The sequence below is a fragment of the Ziziphus jujuba genome, chromosome 9, assembly GCF_031755915.1.
Source record: "Ziziphus jujuba cultivar Dongzao chromosome 9, ASM3175591v1".
NCBI classification, from domain to species: Eukaryota; Viridiplantae; Streptophyta; class Magnoliopsida; order Rosales; family Rhamnaceae; genus Ziziphus; species Ziziphus jujuba.
Window position 1 is genome coordinate 9,428,257 of NC_083387.1, and position 16,976 is coordinate 9,445,232.

At 30.2% G+C, this 16,976-nt stretch overlaps 1 protein-coding gene across 1 annotated transcript; it reads left to right on the plus strand.

The window, feature by feature from the left end:
- Positions 1-10,887: 10,887 nt before the first annotated feature.
- LOC107426921 (probable LRR receptor-like serine/threonine-protein kinase At2g16250) lies at positions 10,888-16,841 on the plus strand. Its single transcript, XM_016037231.4, has 4 exons — positions 10,888-13,456; positions 13,895-14,023; positions 14,458-14,480; positions 15,678-16,841. The coding sequence occupies exons 1-4, from the start codon at positions 11,508-11,510 to the stop codon at positions 16,286-16,288; spliced, it is 2,712 nt and encodes a 903-aa protein (XP_015892717.3). The 5' UTR covers positions 10,888-11,507; the 3' UTR covers positions 16,289-16,841.
- The last annotated feature ends 135 nt before the right edge of the window (positions 16,842-16,976 follow it).

Here is a 16,976-nt window from a genome sequence, read left to right on the forward strand (position 1 = left end):
TGTGCCAACCACTAATTCCAAGAACCTGAAGATTTTCACAAGTATGACATTCAGTGAGTTGTGTTGTGTATATAATTCATTTTGTCATATAAAGTCCAACATTAACGAATTAATATAAAAATAATAAAAAAGTTAAATTAAATTAAAAAAAGAAATGTAGAAAATAACGATAACCCACATTCACTAAAGAGTAGTTTAGGTTTGATTAGCTTTGCAAAGTAATCCTAAACAAATCTTAAATTAAATAATAATTTTGTTAATATTCAGTGATTCCATATAAAATATAACAATCAAATTTCTCCAGTTGGATAAAATTTTGAGTAAAAAATAATATACACGTGGGTTGTGATGCTTGGTGGGGGTTGATCGAGAGTCTTATTGAGTGATTCCAATAATGTTTTTGTATTCAACAAATTGCCAAAGTATATGGGTGAGTAATTATTTTAGTGTACACAGTCTGTAACCTGAAATTGAGGGCTATCATTAGATTATGGTGTGCCATCTGACTCTGTTATTTTTTATTTTTTTATAAAACAATAATAATTAAAATTAATAGGTATAATTATATCCTAATCATTCATCTGGTTGAGTCAGTAGCACTTTGATATTCAATTAATTTAATCAAAATCAGTGTTATTATATTTGTTATGATGAGAGAGAAAAAGAAAGAAGCCATTAACGGCTGCTCCATTGCATCTGGATTGTTGCTGTAGTGATTTATTTATTTTTCGAGGTCCGAGCTTTTTCTCCAATAAAAATATTCATACTTCTTTTTTTTTTTATTATTATTATTTGGCAACAAGAGACTCTCATTAATAAAGAAAACAACAAAATCCGGAGCCCTCAACAACTTTGAAGGGACAAACACTTCCGGAAAATAATGGAAGCAAACACGAAAATGAAATGTACGTCTGAGAAAGACGTAAAATTTCAAAATTTGATCAAACAGCCAATTAATATTAGGTATAAGCAGTCCTATCCTATTGAACTCTTCAAAATTCCTTTATTTATTGCAGAGTTTTTTTTTTTTTTAATTAATAATGGGGAATGGAGGATTTTCATCCAAATTAAAGTTTAAATGTTAGATTTGGAGATGTATTCTTAATGAGTTTAGTATTAGGTGAGTTTAGTATTAGGTCAAGTTTATTAAATACTATATATTGTAGAGTTCTCATGAATGTTTAGAAGTTTACAACTTATTTGGAATAGCTTTTTAGTTTTGCATCTTAAAATTTATGCTTTTTAAAAGAAGAAAATTTAGTTTAAAACTCTTTTAAAAATATGAAACACTTTAACAAACAATTTTTTAAAAAGTGATAACTATAATGAAATACACTATAATTGAGAATCCAAAAAATTAAAGTGTCATTAGAAAATAACCCGAGTAACGAACTAATGGGAGAGTGTCATGCACTTAAATTTGACATGACTATAAAAAAGTATTAGTTTGGACACAAAAAACATGCATTAGCTTAAACAAGTAAAAATCCCTAAGAATATACATTTTGATTCAAAGTTTAGACCTTGATCTTTGCAAAATTCTCCTCCTTTGGTTGTAAATTTAAGAAAAAAACCATACTAAATAGAACATTTAAATAGTCCAATTTAGCCCCCCCCAAAAAAAAAAAAAAAAAAACCATGCTAAATAAAGCATTTACATAGTCCAATCTAATTCATTATAATCCAACATTGAACATGTAAGCCAATCTTTTTTTTCTATTACTTTGTATACTGAGTTAATTATATTTTGATATTTTTAATTTTTTAATTTTACAATTTAAATTTTTTACTTTTCGATTCAATAATTTAAATTATTTATTTTCTAATTTATTGCAATTTAAATTTTTTTGTCTTAATAACAATCTCATATGATTCAAATTCAGCGATAAAAAATTTGATTTAAAATATATGCAAATGTAAAATCTTAGAATTAACTAGTTATAAAATCTATATTTTTTATATCTTATAGTTTAAAATTTGAAACGTTTACTATTGGTTAAGTAGCTGTACAAACTTAAAAATATATATATATATATATATATATATATATAATAAAATGTAAAATTTTAAAAATAAAGTAAATATTTTACATTATAATATTTTCTAATTAGAAATTTTAATATAGTCTAATATCAATAATATGACATGATAGTTAAATTTAGTACTTAAAAATCAAATAAGATCCAAATTGAAAATCACATATTGAAATTGTTGAATTTAAAAATAGAGAATTTAAATTACAAAACTTTTAAAATCTAAGATATTGAAGTATAATTAAGTTTTAAATATTTATAAACTTGAAATGAGGATGTTATTTTACATTTTTTAAAATTACTCTGGATACCCTTTTTTTTTTTAATGATGAATTAATTAATCTGATCGATTGATATTGAAAAAAAAAAGTAATTCTTTAATTTTAAATGACCTTATATGAAAATTTAATTTTTTAAAAAAAAGAAAATGGCAAAAAATAAAAACGTTTACTGGAGGTCGAGTGCAGGAAATTTGCGGAAGTGAAATTGACATTAATTATTAATTATTATTATTATTTTCAACAAAAAAAATTATTATTATTATTACTATTTTTTTTTTTGGGTGACCAAGTAATAGGTTGCTTGGCCTGGATTTGAATTTGTTTCAGCGTTTAAAATTGAATGAAAGACATTTGATAGGACGTACAACGCACTGACCGCCGGTATTCACGTGGACAAATGTTTGTATTTTACTTTTATTTATTTTTATAAATATTAATAATACATATATTTTTTACTTTTATTCTAGAATAAATACAATAAAAGAAAAGGAATGAATCAGAAAGCAGTTTTAGGGAAAGAAATATGCAAAATTCAGATTGTCACTGAAAACCCATTTTTTTTCTTTTCTTTTTTTCAGAAATATAGGAACCTATTTGTTTTGTCAATTTTGTATCGATGTCTTTATATTATAAAAAATACAAAACAACATATCATAGTTAATCTTTTTATATGTATTATACCTTAATTTGTACATAAATTTTAAAATTTAAAATGTCAAATGAGTCAGCAAATATATTTAGCTACAACTTACATAAAAATTTGATAATTTACATGTGACAAATTCAGAAACCGCATATATGTACGGCAAAAATGATATTCTAACAAAAATACAAATGGAAGTGAATATATATATATATATATATATATTAAAGACAAAGACTTCGCTGAAAACTTCTAAGCAAATAAAAAGCGTCCTACTATAAATTTCTTAAAAAATAAATGGAGGAGAGAGTGGTATGAATGTAGACCAAGAGAATGACATCGCAGCCGACTTTTATTTTAGAAAGAAAGAGCATGCAATGCAAGTGGTGCACCTCTCAGCATCAACAAGCGCAGGCACAGGCACTAGTGGTTGACTGACTTTTTTATTTATTTTTTTTTTTTTCCATTTTGGCAAATTAAAGTGAAATAAAGATTTTCCCATCAAACAAACAAAACAGTAAGAAAAATGATAAAGTTTACGCGTAAACAAGACCAGGAATGAGTGAGAGAGAGAGAGAGAGACTGGAGACGTGGAATTGTAGTACAAAACACAATTTTGCTTCCTCTCATACGTTTGAAAAAATATCTTCCTGGTCAACTCTTCCAAATAGAGATTTCTGATTACTACTTTCTAATACAAACAGAGTTCATGTGAAGTGCACAATTTACTGTTCGTCATGGGGTTTTATATTTTATTTTTCTAATTTTTATTATCAAGGAAAAAAAGTAAAACAGAAAAAAAAAAATTGTATGTTGAGGTTTTAATGCTTTAATAAAGTGTTTAATATGGGAAATTTAATCTCCTCCCCATTTAATAAAAAAAGTGTTTAAATATGGAGAATTTTTAATGATAATATATATATATATATATGGGGAGTTTTGTTTTTTTTTTTTTTTAAATTAAATGCTTTGAACTCAAATCATGGCGTTAAAACTGAAATGTATCGGCATCAACCATGACTGTCCTTAGTATTTTCTATGTGAGAATTATGAGAGAACTCAAAATCCTTAATTTATTGGGCTAAATGCTTGTTAATAATGTTTTTATGCATATATAAATATTTTTTTGTCGTTTACTGCTTGCAAAATTAACATAAATAACGGTAAATGAGTGCTATGATAGTCATTTATAATGTGGAAAAAATAAACAAAAATATCAAAATAATAACCTGATTTTATAAACACTTTGAAATGATTTTCAATTCAGTAATGTTTTTAAAGCATATAGCTTAGTAAGAAGTCTAATTATCATTTAAAATATGAGCGAAACATGTATAATTTAAGAAAAAATTGGAGAAAAAAATTGAAAGCAAGACCAAAGGACAACCTATTGATCCCTTGTAGCATATTTAGTTTTTAAATTTGTTATTATTATTATTTTTTATCTAATTGTATGTAATTTGTTTACATCAAATATTAACTAATAACAATTATACTATATTAGATATTTTAAACAGCTATCAACTTTAAAAAAAGGAAAAAAATTCAAAATAAAAATAAATATAATTTTAAATCATGTTTAATTACTATGTTTTTGTTTTTTTTTTCTTAATTTTATAGTTAACTTATATATTTAAAAAATTTTAATTAATTAACATTCGCTATAAGCAAAAAAGATTTACATACAATTAAGTAAAAAATTATAAAAATTAAAATTAAAAACCAATCATGTGACCACCTTACGGCAATATCCACTCTTTGTGCAACAATAATAATAATAATAATAATAAGGAAAATGGACTGTAGCAAAAGAGTATTTTACATGTTTATTAATTCTTACTCAAGAACATTAACAATCACCATTTCTCAGAAGCTGTAGGGAAAGCTATAAAAAAAGTTTAATAAAATAAATAAATAAATACAGTTTGCAACAGTAACACGCACTTGATTTTTCTGCTGTACGATACGTTTGCTCTGTTTTCTTTTTTGAATCTTTTAATGGAATGTTATTGCCATTTGCAGTCTTTAATAATTGTGATTGGGACCAAAGTGACTTGCAAAGGGAGAGTTCTGGATTTGATCCAAAAAGAAAACAGAGTTTTTGACCACTATTTTATGCTTGTTTTGACTTCCAATTAAAGACTCCCCTCGTGGGGATGTCTGCCACGTACCCAAAATGGTCCAATTTCTTTTTATTTCAAATTATTTGATTTCCATTCATTTTACATTTTTGGCCCCTTTATTTCTCATGCTCTGAACTAATTTTCAATTTATTTGTTTTTTTTTTTTTTTTTTGGGGTCAAACTTAAATTACAATTTTGGAGGACCTATATCCTAACCTTATTCAGATAGCCATAGTACTTAATTAATACTCCCCAAGGTTTAGTTCCCTGAATGTTATTAGTATTTGTCATTTATTTTCTTTACTTAGAAGTTAAAGATTTAAACAAAAAAAATATAGTGGTTTTCTCATCGTATTATTCCGAAAAGTTTGAAATTGTCTAGACAAAATGATATATTAAACCGATTTAATTTACTATAATTAAGGGGGTCAGTTGAAATCAAACGGCTATATTTCTTCATTTTAACAAAAATCAAATGTCTCTATAAAATATAAAACGTTAGTGGCTAGATAGCATTTATGATCATGATATTATACATATATTTCTTTGTGTTTGGTACTATATATGAGATATTCTAGGAGGTGGGTAGTATAATAGTACTAGTCACAAAAGTCAATAATTGACAGTATTATTTTGTTGATCCAAAACCAGAGAATAGTATTATTAGAGGCAGGACCACTCTCTCTTACCCAAAGCAAAGTTTGATATGCTTTTCTGGTAATTGGACAGACCAAGACTTGAGAGAAGTTTTGATCAATTTTGGTGTTGAAAATGAAATAAATTTATGAGCTTCAGAGGAAGACCAATCTGTATTGTGATGGTGGCCTGCTTGGAGTATAATTCTGAGGCAATGCGGCAAGTAAACAATTTAGATCAACTCAATGTGCATGTTAATTAATACAGGAGCGGGCATATACATAAATATGTCACCTCATTTATAGTAAGACCTATTTCCCTATACTTACAATGTTCAAATCCCCTTCAATATGTAAAATGAGTTAGATTCAGATAATAAACTATTAATATCATAATTAATGATAAGAAAATCTCTTTTAGTGAATTAGCACCTTCTTTCAAAAAAAAAAAAAAAAAGAATTAGCACCTTAATATAACATATATGAGTGTTGCTAGGAATGCCACAAGTTTACTAATATGTTTATAAATATTAATACGATATGTATGAGTGGTGTGGAACATCCCAAATTTGCTAATATGTTTATAAAAATAATATGCTAAGGTAACGTATTATTATTTTATTAATTAAAATTTATTAATAAATGAATTTTTAAAATAATAAATATAACTAAATACATATATAAATTAATTAAATAATAAATCATTATTATTTAATAAAAATTACTATCTCAAATATTTTTTTAATAATATAATAGAAATGCGAGATGTTGACTTAAAATGCAGATGGACAAGATAGCAAAAGTTAAATCTGAACGACTTTGAATTCACTTATTTGTATTTATATATTCATTGTATTTGGGGGGTTTGGCCGGTGAAATATAATTTTGTGTTCCTCTGGTAAAATTCATTGTTTCTACAGCGCACAATGTTCTCTCTCTCTCTCTCCCCCCCCCCCCCCCCCCCCCCCTTCTCACTCTTTCTCTCTCTGTAGACACAGACATGCAATTTTTGGTGTGTTTGATATTTTATGCATGTCTCTCTCTCTCTCTCTCTCTTTCCGTTTTTCAATCCGAAGATTCGTACTTTTTAAAAAATAGAATCTGACTTTCCGGCTAGCTGCATCCAAACAAAGAATCACTATAACATGCTTCCTCACAAGATACATTATAGTAATTTAGATTTAATAATCTAAAAGTTATTTTCTAACTTATTTATAATAGAAAATACAATAAAGTGATAACTATTTTAATCGAATCACTTATATAACTTATTACAATATTTATACTAAATTATAATCTGGAAGATAATTTCTACTCATATAATAATAATACTCCATAGGAATTAAAATTTACTAATTTAACATTAGATATTCCATTAATAACTTTTAGATCTCATTAATGCATCTAATTTAAAATTTAATAGTTAATCAAATATAAATTTGATTATATACTAAAATTTAATTTGGATAAAGTTAAATAATTATAAATAAAATTTTCAACTTCAACTATTGAAAAGCTAAAAATAAATTATCATATCCATATAATAAAGAGTCTAATTATATATATACATATATATATTAAACACAAATTTTTTTATCAAGTGACAAAAAAATTCTACACGGAAAGTATGTCTTCGAATCGATTATCTTATCCAAAATCTTTTTTTTTTTTTTTTTTTTTGGGGTAATGAATGTGCGAGTTCAATGTCAGTAATACATATATACATACACTGAAATTAACATTTTGACTTTGTAGTATAAATTAAAGCGAATTAAAGTCCATGGGACGACCGGTTTTAAACAAACGCACATTTACATATATGTAGGTGGATTGATCAGATTTAGGCGAACTGCCATCCACCACTTTATGTTCATAATATACAGCAAGATATGCATAGATTTTAAATCGATGAAAAACAAAATTTGGAATTTTTTTTAGGTGAAAGAAAGAATTGGGAGGTAGATATATATAGAATGGTAGATAATCTCACAAAGTTCAAAATATGTGAATTGAATAGCGCAAGAGAATGGGTCACAGAGGGAGAGGAGAGGGAAATTAGGTATTAATAGAGAGTTATTGTGATTAATTCGATTGTGAATATGTGGAACTATAGGTTTGGTATAGCGGGTGGGCTGTTTTTTTTTTTTTTTTTTTTTTTTTTTTTTTTTTTTTTTCTTTCAATATTAATCTTGATAATGATTTTGTTCAACATCCTTGACTAATTATTTTCCTCCCACTATTTCAGAGCATGTGTTTAATTTTATGGTTTGAAGTTCATGTGAATATGATTAATTTTTTTGTTTTTTTTGAGAGACATTTGAATGTGCAAGTTGGGGATGGAAAAGAAAATGAACAACAAAGACACGTTTTGAAACAGTAGAAATGGGAAAATATATATATATATATATATATAATTAAAGTTTATTAAAAAAGAAAAGTTCAATTGGGAAATTAATAAATCACCATTTGTATTTTAAGAAAATGAAAGATCAACATAAGCATATCTATTTTTTTAATTAATTTATTTATTTTTTGCTTAAAAACATAAGCATATCTATTTCCTGCTGTCTATGGGGCTTGTCATTATCACTCTCTACTTCGTTCCATAAATTTGAATATTTTAAGACTTTTGTGTTTTTTTGAAAACGAAATGTAAAATTATACACGAAACTTACGTGGGATTTCGAAGTCATTTTTCTGAAAATTTGATTTTAGACAATTTAGAATGAGATAATAAAATGCATAGAAATATGAATAACGTTTGATGTGAGATATACGATTAGTCAATTTTAATTTATTTTAATTAGAGATAAAACCTTTAATATATATATATATATATATTGTTAATATTTATTATGAAAAATTCAAATTTCATTCTAAAAAATAGTAGTTTTTATTATGAGCAGTTTTAGTAGTGAAAATACCTAATAAATAAACTCAATAAAAAACAGTACTCTAAAACTATGAATTAATTAACTTCTTAAAAAATACATTACAATAAATCTAAATGTGTAACACATTGACAAGTTAAAACAGAGAGAGTAGAGACGGTACTCGATTCTATTATCAAAAAAGAGAGTACCCTATTAAATCATATATTCCGACAAACTAAGAACGCTTTCATAGAGCCGTGGAATATTAACATATACCATAGAAAGTTAAAAACACGCATTCAAATTAGCTTTTGTATCTAGTTCTTCTTTTACCTATTGAATTACCTATTGATCACGTGTCAACCAAAAAAGAAAAGGGTTTATTATTATTATTATTATTTTATAAAAGGGTTTAATTAGTCCAATACAATGTTTTTATTGGTCTTCCTTTTTTTTTTTTTTTTTGGGGAAAAATATATTAGTTTTCATGTTGACAAAACAAAAGGCAAAAATAAGAAGGTAATTCAATAATTTTTTTGAACATAAATTTGTTATTTAACATGCTAAAAATACAAAGAACATAAAAAGGGATAAAAATCTGAAGCAGAAGAATATAAATCATAAATGTGCTTTTTCTTTTTGATATCGATGATAAATGAGGATTTATTTATTTATTTATTTATTTTTGGTGAATGATGACAAATGAGGATCGAACCATACTATATTACTCTTTTTACCTTTTTTTCCCAAGGGACATACTTTATTAAATTTTAGTCAAATCCTTCAATATATTTATATATAAATAAAAACAATAGTCCCTATTTATAGCCAATCACCACTACTAGGGTGAGATGAATAAAAGGGACATATAGATTTAGGAGTTTAGTACTCTTGCACTCATTAATAAAAGTAGATTTTAAAATCAATGCATTATTGCCAAAATAAATTAAACCTAATTAGAGGACTAAATCAATATAAGCTTTAACTATTTGATATACTTGCTATTTTTTTGTCGATGGGGCTTAAATGCTGTCTTCCTGTTGATTCTGTCACAGCTAAAATCTTATCTTTTTTTTTTTTCATTATTAAATAAAAAACCTAAGTAGTTAATATTATCAATCAATTTGCAAATGTATAATTTAATAACCTAATCAGGTTTCAATAAAATCAATCTAATAATCTAATAGCAAAACTACAATTTTTACTCTTTTTTTTTTTTTTTGGATAAATGTCCAAAATTCGAAACCTTCATAGCAATATAAAAAACATCCTAACAAGTTAATCATACATACTAAACAAAAAAAGAAATTATTAATTAAAGAAATCAAAATACAATGTAATAGTTATTACATGAGGTTAAATTTTTATCATTTCAATCCCAATGATAGTGAGTTCAATGGGGTTTAGAAAAAAAGAAAAAAAAAATACAAAAATTTCTTTTTAAGGAGATTTTCTCACAATCTATATAATTTTATTTTTTATTTTTTATTTTTGCTATTACACATAAATTATTACATATATGGCCAAGCATCCATAAAAGGCCAGAAACTCCACCAAGTTCACCTACTCCCTCAACCAACCCTGCCATTTAGCGTAAATCGTTTCCAAACACAGTCTTTTTTTCTCGGTAAAAGAAAAAAATTATAAAGATGTTTGATTTTCCATTACTTTAATTACAGCCTAGAATTAAAAATTTATATATATATATATATATATATATATATAAAAAGTGCGTTTAGGAACTTCCTTAAACTGTTGGATCATAATAAATACAGGAATTAAATTAAAGACAATAATAATAAATATGTTTAAGAAAAAAAAAAAGTTTCCAAACCCCCCAAAAAAAAAAAAATCCATGTAAAAAATTAAATATATACAGAGTGAAAAGATCATACAAAAAATGGAAAAAATTGATATGGGCTTAGCTGGATCGGGGGGGATCACCGGAGAGGTCCAAAACACCCCCACTGAGCCTAAGGAAGACGTATATAATCGTCGCCGGGCCTGGTTATCTGTGTGCGTCCGCGCGCGCGCGTGTATCTCAATCGCCCTATCTGGCTGACACTCCGTCGGACTGTGGTTGAATCACAGGCCACGTTTGCACTCAACTTCCTATAATTGTCAGACCCTTTTTAAGAAAAGATTTATAAATATAAAAAAACTTTCTTTTCTCTCTCTTTTTTTATTTTTATTTTTTAAAACTTTTTTAGCACGATATTCGCAGCTATGTTAGAAAAAAGGAAAAAAAAGAAAAAAGAAAAAAACAAGGAGTGTTTGATAGTCCACAGTAGCTCTGACCGGTCTTTTTATTTTTTTGATTTAAAAAATTTGTTAATGGTATTTTTATTAAATTGTAAATTTTATTAAACCCAAAAATTTTTAATTTTCTTTCTCTTTTTCTCTCTCACTCTCTCTCTCTCTCTCTCTCCCTCGCTTCTTCTTCTTCTTCTTCTTTCTTCTCTTTCTTTGTCAACCGAAGAAACTGAAGGATTTTTAGGGAGAGAGAGAGAGAGGCAGGAGAGTAGGTAGGAGAGAGAAACAAAGGAAAAAAAAAAAAACCAAAAAGAAAGTGGTACGGTTTTCTCATAAGCCTTAAATATTTGAAGAAGAATCAAAAGCTTGAAAAAACTCAAAGGTAAAGAGATTTTTTTTTAAAATTTTTTTTTTTTCCATTTGGTTAGTTGTCCCCCTTTTTTTTTTTTTTGGGTTTCTTTTGGACGGAGAAAGCTGGAGGCTTTTGGGAGAGAAAGAGAGAGAAAGAGAAAGAGAATGCATTGTTTGGTAATGGATATGTGTAAATTTGAGCAGTTTCGTTACAGTGGAAGAAGATAAATATAGGTATGCATACATATTTGAACAAAGAAAAAGAAGCAACAGATGGGTATGTTTGTTGGATCTACATGACAGTGTTCATAAGCCATGGTGGAATCGCGAAGCATAGTATCGTCTGCCTTCTTCTTGGTTTTCTTGTTCTTGTTGCTGCTCGAGCCCACATTTGAGCAGCAACAGCAGAGTTCGCCAGCCGAGCGAGCAGCTCTGCTGGAACTCAGATCGTCGTTGGGTTTGAGAAGCAAAGAGTGGCCGAGAAAAGCCGACCCTTGCTTTTTCTGGAACGGTGTTCAATGCGAGAATGGTAGAGTCGTTGGGCTTAACATTTCTGGGTTTAGGCGGACAAGGCTTGGCAGTCAAAACCCACAATTCGCAGTTGATGCTTTGGTCAATTTGACGCTCCTAACATCGTTTAATGCTTCCAAGTTCTTGTTGCCCGGTTCCATTCCCGACTGGTTCGGACAACGGCTTTCGTCTCTGCGGATGCTTGATCTTCGGTCTTGTTCTGTGTTTGGTTCTATTCCAATGAGCCTTGGAAATTTAACCAATCTGACTAGTCTCTATCTCTCTAATAATAACCTTTCGGGGACAATACCTGCTAGTTTGGGCCAGTTATCCCGTCTTTCGGTTCTTGATCTCTCGCAGAATTTGTTTGCTGGATCTATTCCTCGTTCTTTTTCCAATCTTCAGAATCTTTCTCTTCTTGATATTTCAGACAATTCCTTATCTGGGTCGATACCTCCGGGCATTGGGACCCTCCTAAAGCTTCAGTATTTGAATGTTTCAAGGAATAATTTGTCTTCTTTTATACCTGCTCAACTCGGAGACCTTGACAGCTTGGTTGACTTTGATCTTAGCTTTAATTCTTTGTCTGGGTCCGTGCCTTCGGATTTGAGAGGGTTAAGAAACTTGCAGAGAATGGAACTTGGGAACAATTTCCTTGTTGGGACTTTGCCGGACAATTTGTTTTCTCCTCAGACTCAGCTGCAGTTCATAGTTCTAAGCCGCAACAATTTCACTGGTGGTCTCCCTACTGTGTTGTGGTCAATTCCTAGATTGCGTTTTCTTGATGTATCTGGTAATAACTTCACTGGTGAGCTAAAGATTTCCGGCTCCAATGCTAATGCCACTGCTGCAGTACTCAATATCTCCCAGAACTTGTTTTATGGAAATCTTACACCGTTACTTGGGCGGTTCAGCGATGTTGATTTGTCCAGTAACTATTTTGAAGGCAGGGTTCCAGACTTTGCAAATACTAATGCGTCTTTAGACCGCAATTGCCTACAAAATTTGCAGAATCAGAGGTCTTTGGCAGAATGCACATCATTCTATGCTGAAAGGGGTCTGACTTTTGATAATTTTGGGCACCCAAATTCTACACTGCCTCCTCCAGCTGAGAAAGGTGGGAAGAGCAATAGAAATCTAGTTATTATATTGGCAACAGTTCTAGGAGGGATTGTTGTTATATTGCTTTTGTTGCTGCTATTGTTGCGCCTATGTGCCCGTAGGAGGGGAAGTGCAAATCAAAGAGGAATCGGGGTCGGGGCAGTTCCTGCAAGTAGCAGTCCACCTGCTCCTGGAGTACCAATTAACTTTTCGAGTGTAGGAGATGCTTTTACATATCAGCAGCTGCTCCAAGCCACCGGTAACTTTAGTGATGCTAACCTCATCAAACATGGTCATTCAGGGGATCTCTTCCGTGGCGAATTGGAAAATGGAATGCCTGTAGTCATCAAAAGGATAGATTTGCGCTCAATTAAAAAGGAATCATATCTAATAGAGTTCGATTTCTTTAGTAAGGTTTCACATACAAGATTTGTACCCTTTGTGGGACACTGCTTAGAGAATGAGAATGAAAAGTTCCTAGTTTACAAACATATGCCAAATGGAGACTTGTCAACTTCCTTGTACAAGAAAGCCAATACTGACGATAATGGTTTACAGTCATTGGATTGGATAACGAGATTGAAAATAGCACTGGGTGCTGCAGAGGGTCTTTCTTATCTGCATAATGAATGCAATCCACCCCTTGTGCACAGGTATTGATGAACATGCTTTTTATTGTGTTCCATTTTTTTCCCCCTTCTTCCTTTTTCTTCACTTTTTTTCTGTACAATCAGGTTTTACATTTTCCTACTTACTATCAGTTAGCTGTGATAAAAAATCTATATAAGATGTCCATATAAATCTTTTGTGGAGTTTTTTAGTAGTTTGTTTCGGAAGGACTCTTATCAATTGGCTAGTAACTTCTGTGTGAGTTTGATTTGTCCTATTGTAAAATTTCTAACCATACGATATTGCAGAACTTGATCTTTTACCATTACTATTTGTTTGATCTAAAAGTTGGTTATTGAAGTTAGAGCAAATGATCTTCCTATGGTTAACTTTGAGCATTCTCGAAAGTTACAATGAATTTTGTGATTTCATATTTATGCCTAGTATGCAAGTTGACAGTTTTGTTTTTTTGGTTACTAAAGAGATGTTCAAGCAAGCAGTATACTTCTTGATGATAAATTTGAAGTGCGACTAGGGAGCTTGAGCGAGGTCTGTGGTCAAGAAGGGGATACCCATCAAAGCAGGATCACCAGGTTGCTGCGGTTGCCACAGTAAGTATTCCGTTAGTAACCGTTTATATTCATAATCATATGTTAGATCTGACTAAATAATTAAATCTCTTTTCCAATCTGGCTGGTAGTCTGTTTTTCTTTCATGTGCAGCTCGTTGGATTCTATTTTGAAAGCAAAATAATTTGCATATGTTCCTGAAACTTGCCTAATGAAGGTTTGAACTAACTAAAATAAAGTATAACGGTATTCGATAGCATCCTGTTAATGATGGGAAAAAAAATTTATTTTGTACAGAACTGCACATTCTTTTAAAATAAGAAGTCTAATTGTAAATTATAAGAAGTTAATGGTAAATTTAGAAAGTCATTAAGTCATCTAGTTGTAATTTTCTTTCAGTTATTTTTTAACTTTGTGAATTATTGATGCATTAGCTCATTTGAGGTTTCTTATTAGTTTCTTCTTAATAAATGCAGGTCTTCCGAGCAAGGTTCCTCTGGTACGTTTATATTTAATTGTAATTTTTGCAACCATTGTTTGATTAATTTCTTGCCACCTGTTTTGATATTTTGAATATGATTAGATGTTTTTAATATGAATCATGAATGTTATTCATTATATGATTCAGTTGCTTCGTGGGAAAACGTTACGGGTGATCCCTGGATGCCAAATTATTATTCAATAGAAATTAATATTGTCTGAATATATATAAATTATATATATGTTTTTGTTTTTGTTGTGTTTGGGTTCTCTATCTTGGGCAGACCAAATATTGTATATCCTTGTATAAAGGTACTAGATAGATCTTTAATTAATATATAATGGATTTATTGAGGATTTTAGCTTGATGTGCAAGGAATTAAGCTGAGCAGTATTCCTAGAGTTATGGAAGTTGCAATTTTGGAAAAGACATAGGAAAGTCCGTAATGTCTGATTCTTGTTAGTTATGATTTGGAGTTGGTTAGAAGTTTCCAAGCTTGTGAACTCCGAACATTTTTGAGATGCTTATGGAACAAGGTCATGTTTGAATTGTCTTAGACACTTGTGGTTTTGTAGTGTGGAATTAACAATAAGTTACCCAGCATTTCAACCTAAGCTGTTTACTTTTGGCATCAGTTTCCATGAGTTGCCTATACTTGAAGTCAACAATGTACCTTTGAGGTTTGCATTAAGATTTGGTTTGAAATGTTCCTTTCTTTTATTTTTTTTGGGTAATCACTATCTGCGTCTGATGATCCTGCATCAACTAAGACTATTTGATTCATTTATAGTTTATATGTGTGACATTGCATTAAAAGACATACTTAGTTGGTCTTTAGTAAAGTTTTCTTAGATCGCTGTTGTGACTTTGAAGAAGGAAATACATGCAAACACTTGAAGTAGGGGCCAGGTCAGGCGGTCAACCATTGAGTTTTGGGTAGTTTGTGCATGTCTTTCAATGGCATAGGCAACAACCTGTTCTTTGATCAAATGGTCCTTGTGCTTTTGATTCTTGAAAAATCCCAGGATATTTACATGCACTATAATAACTCCAATGGTTATCTGTCAAAAATGCTTAAATCCATGTCAATCAAGGCTCTCGTTGTTATTCTGATCTTGTGTCAACATTTTATGTTGTTAATTGGTGGTGACTTACCAATATGAAACTGTAATTTAAATGTTGCTACTGAAGTTTGTGTGTCTCTTGAAATGCCAGGTTCACAAACAGCAGTATGTGCTTATGATGTTTACTGCTTTGGGAAGGTTTTACTAGAGCTGGTAACAGGTAAGCTGGGCATCAGTGCTTCGAGTGATGCTCAGATGAAAGAATGGTTAGAACAGACACTGCCATATATCAGTATATATGACAAAGAACTTGTGACAAAAATACTGGATCCATCTTTGCTCATAGATGAGGACCTTTTGGAGGAAGTATGGGCCATGGCTATTGTTGCCAGATCATGTTTGAATCCAAAGCCGTCAAGGCGCCCGTTAATGAGATACATTCTTAAGGCTCTGGAGAACCCATTAAAGGTAGTAAGGGAAGAAAGTTCCAGCTCTGCCAGGTTAAGAACAACCTCTTCTAGAGGTTCTTGGAATGCTGCTTTGTTTGGCAGCTGGCGTAGCTCATCTGATGTAACAGTTATTCCAGCATCCACTGCTACCCGAACTGAGGGAGGAAGTGGTTTAAAACGTTCTGGAACCACAGGTTCCCAGGGAAGCGGAAATGGTGGAGGTGACCATTCTTCCTCACACAGACGGCATTCCAGGGAGATATTCCCTGAACCATCCAGTGTACAAGATGTAGAGAGAGCAGATCAGGACTAACCAGAGACATGTTAATTGTCCTTGATTCTTTGTCAATAATACCAACAGGCTTCCTATTTCGAGTGCCTGTTTGTTAGGTACCCAGGAAGGTCTTCTCGGTTTTGAAGTGAAAAGTGCAGTGCTGTTTTCAAACCAATTTTTGTACTTGGTGAGATTGCAAGGTCACATAGCTTTCCTTTTGGGGAAACTAATCTTGAAGTTCCTTGGAAATGGTTTTCTCAGGAATCTCGATTTAGTCTGTGGATGAATCCGGACTTGAAATTTGGAAAGAAAGAAGAGTAAAGGGGTGCCTTTAGGGGTAAATGGCTCTTATTTGTTTGACGGCTTGTTTATTGTAAAAAACAAGCTACAATTTTTATGTGTAATTGATTTTTTTTTTTGGGTTCTTTTTGTTGGGTCTTCTTTTGGAGTGTAAATTGTAATCGTCATAGGTATCTTCATTCAAATCAGATTTCACATTTTGGTTCAGGAAAAAGACAAAAGGACCAAATGGGGCAAAAACATAAAAGCTTACAGTGATTTTTCAGTTCCAAAATTGTTCTCTTGGCGCATCTTACATGAAATGGCAACATCTACCGTGAATGAGCTCGGTCCTCGTTAATCATTATTTTTAATCCGACTAGAAAACTATTCGTCATGGCTTTACGAAATAAATTTGTTGGTAAAACCTTAAAACCAAAACGAAAAC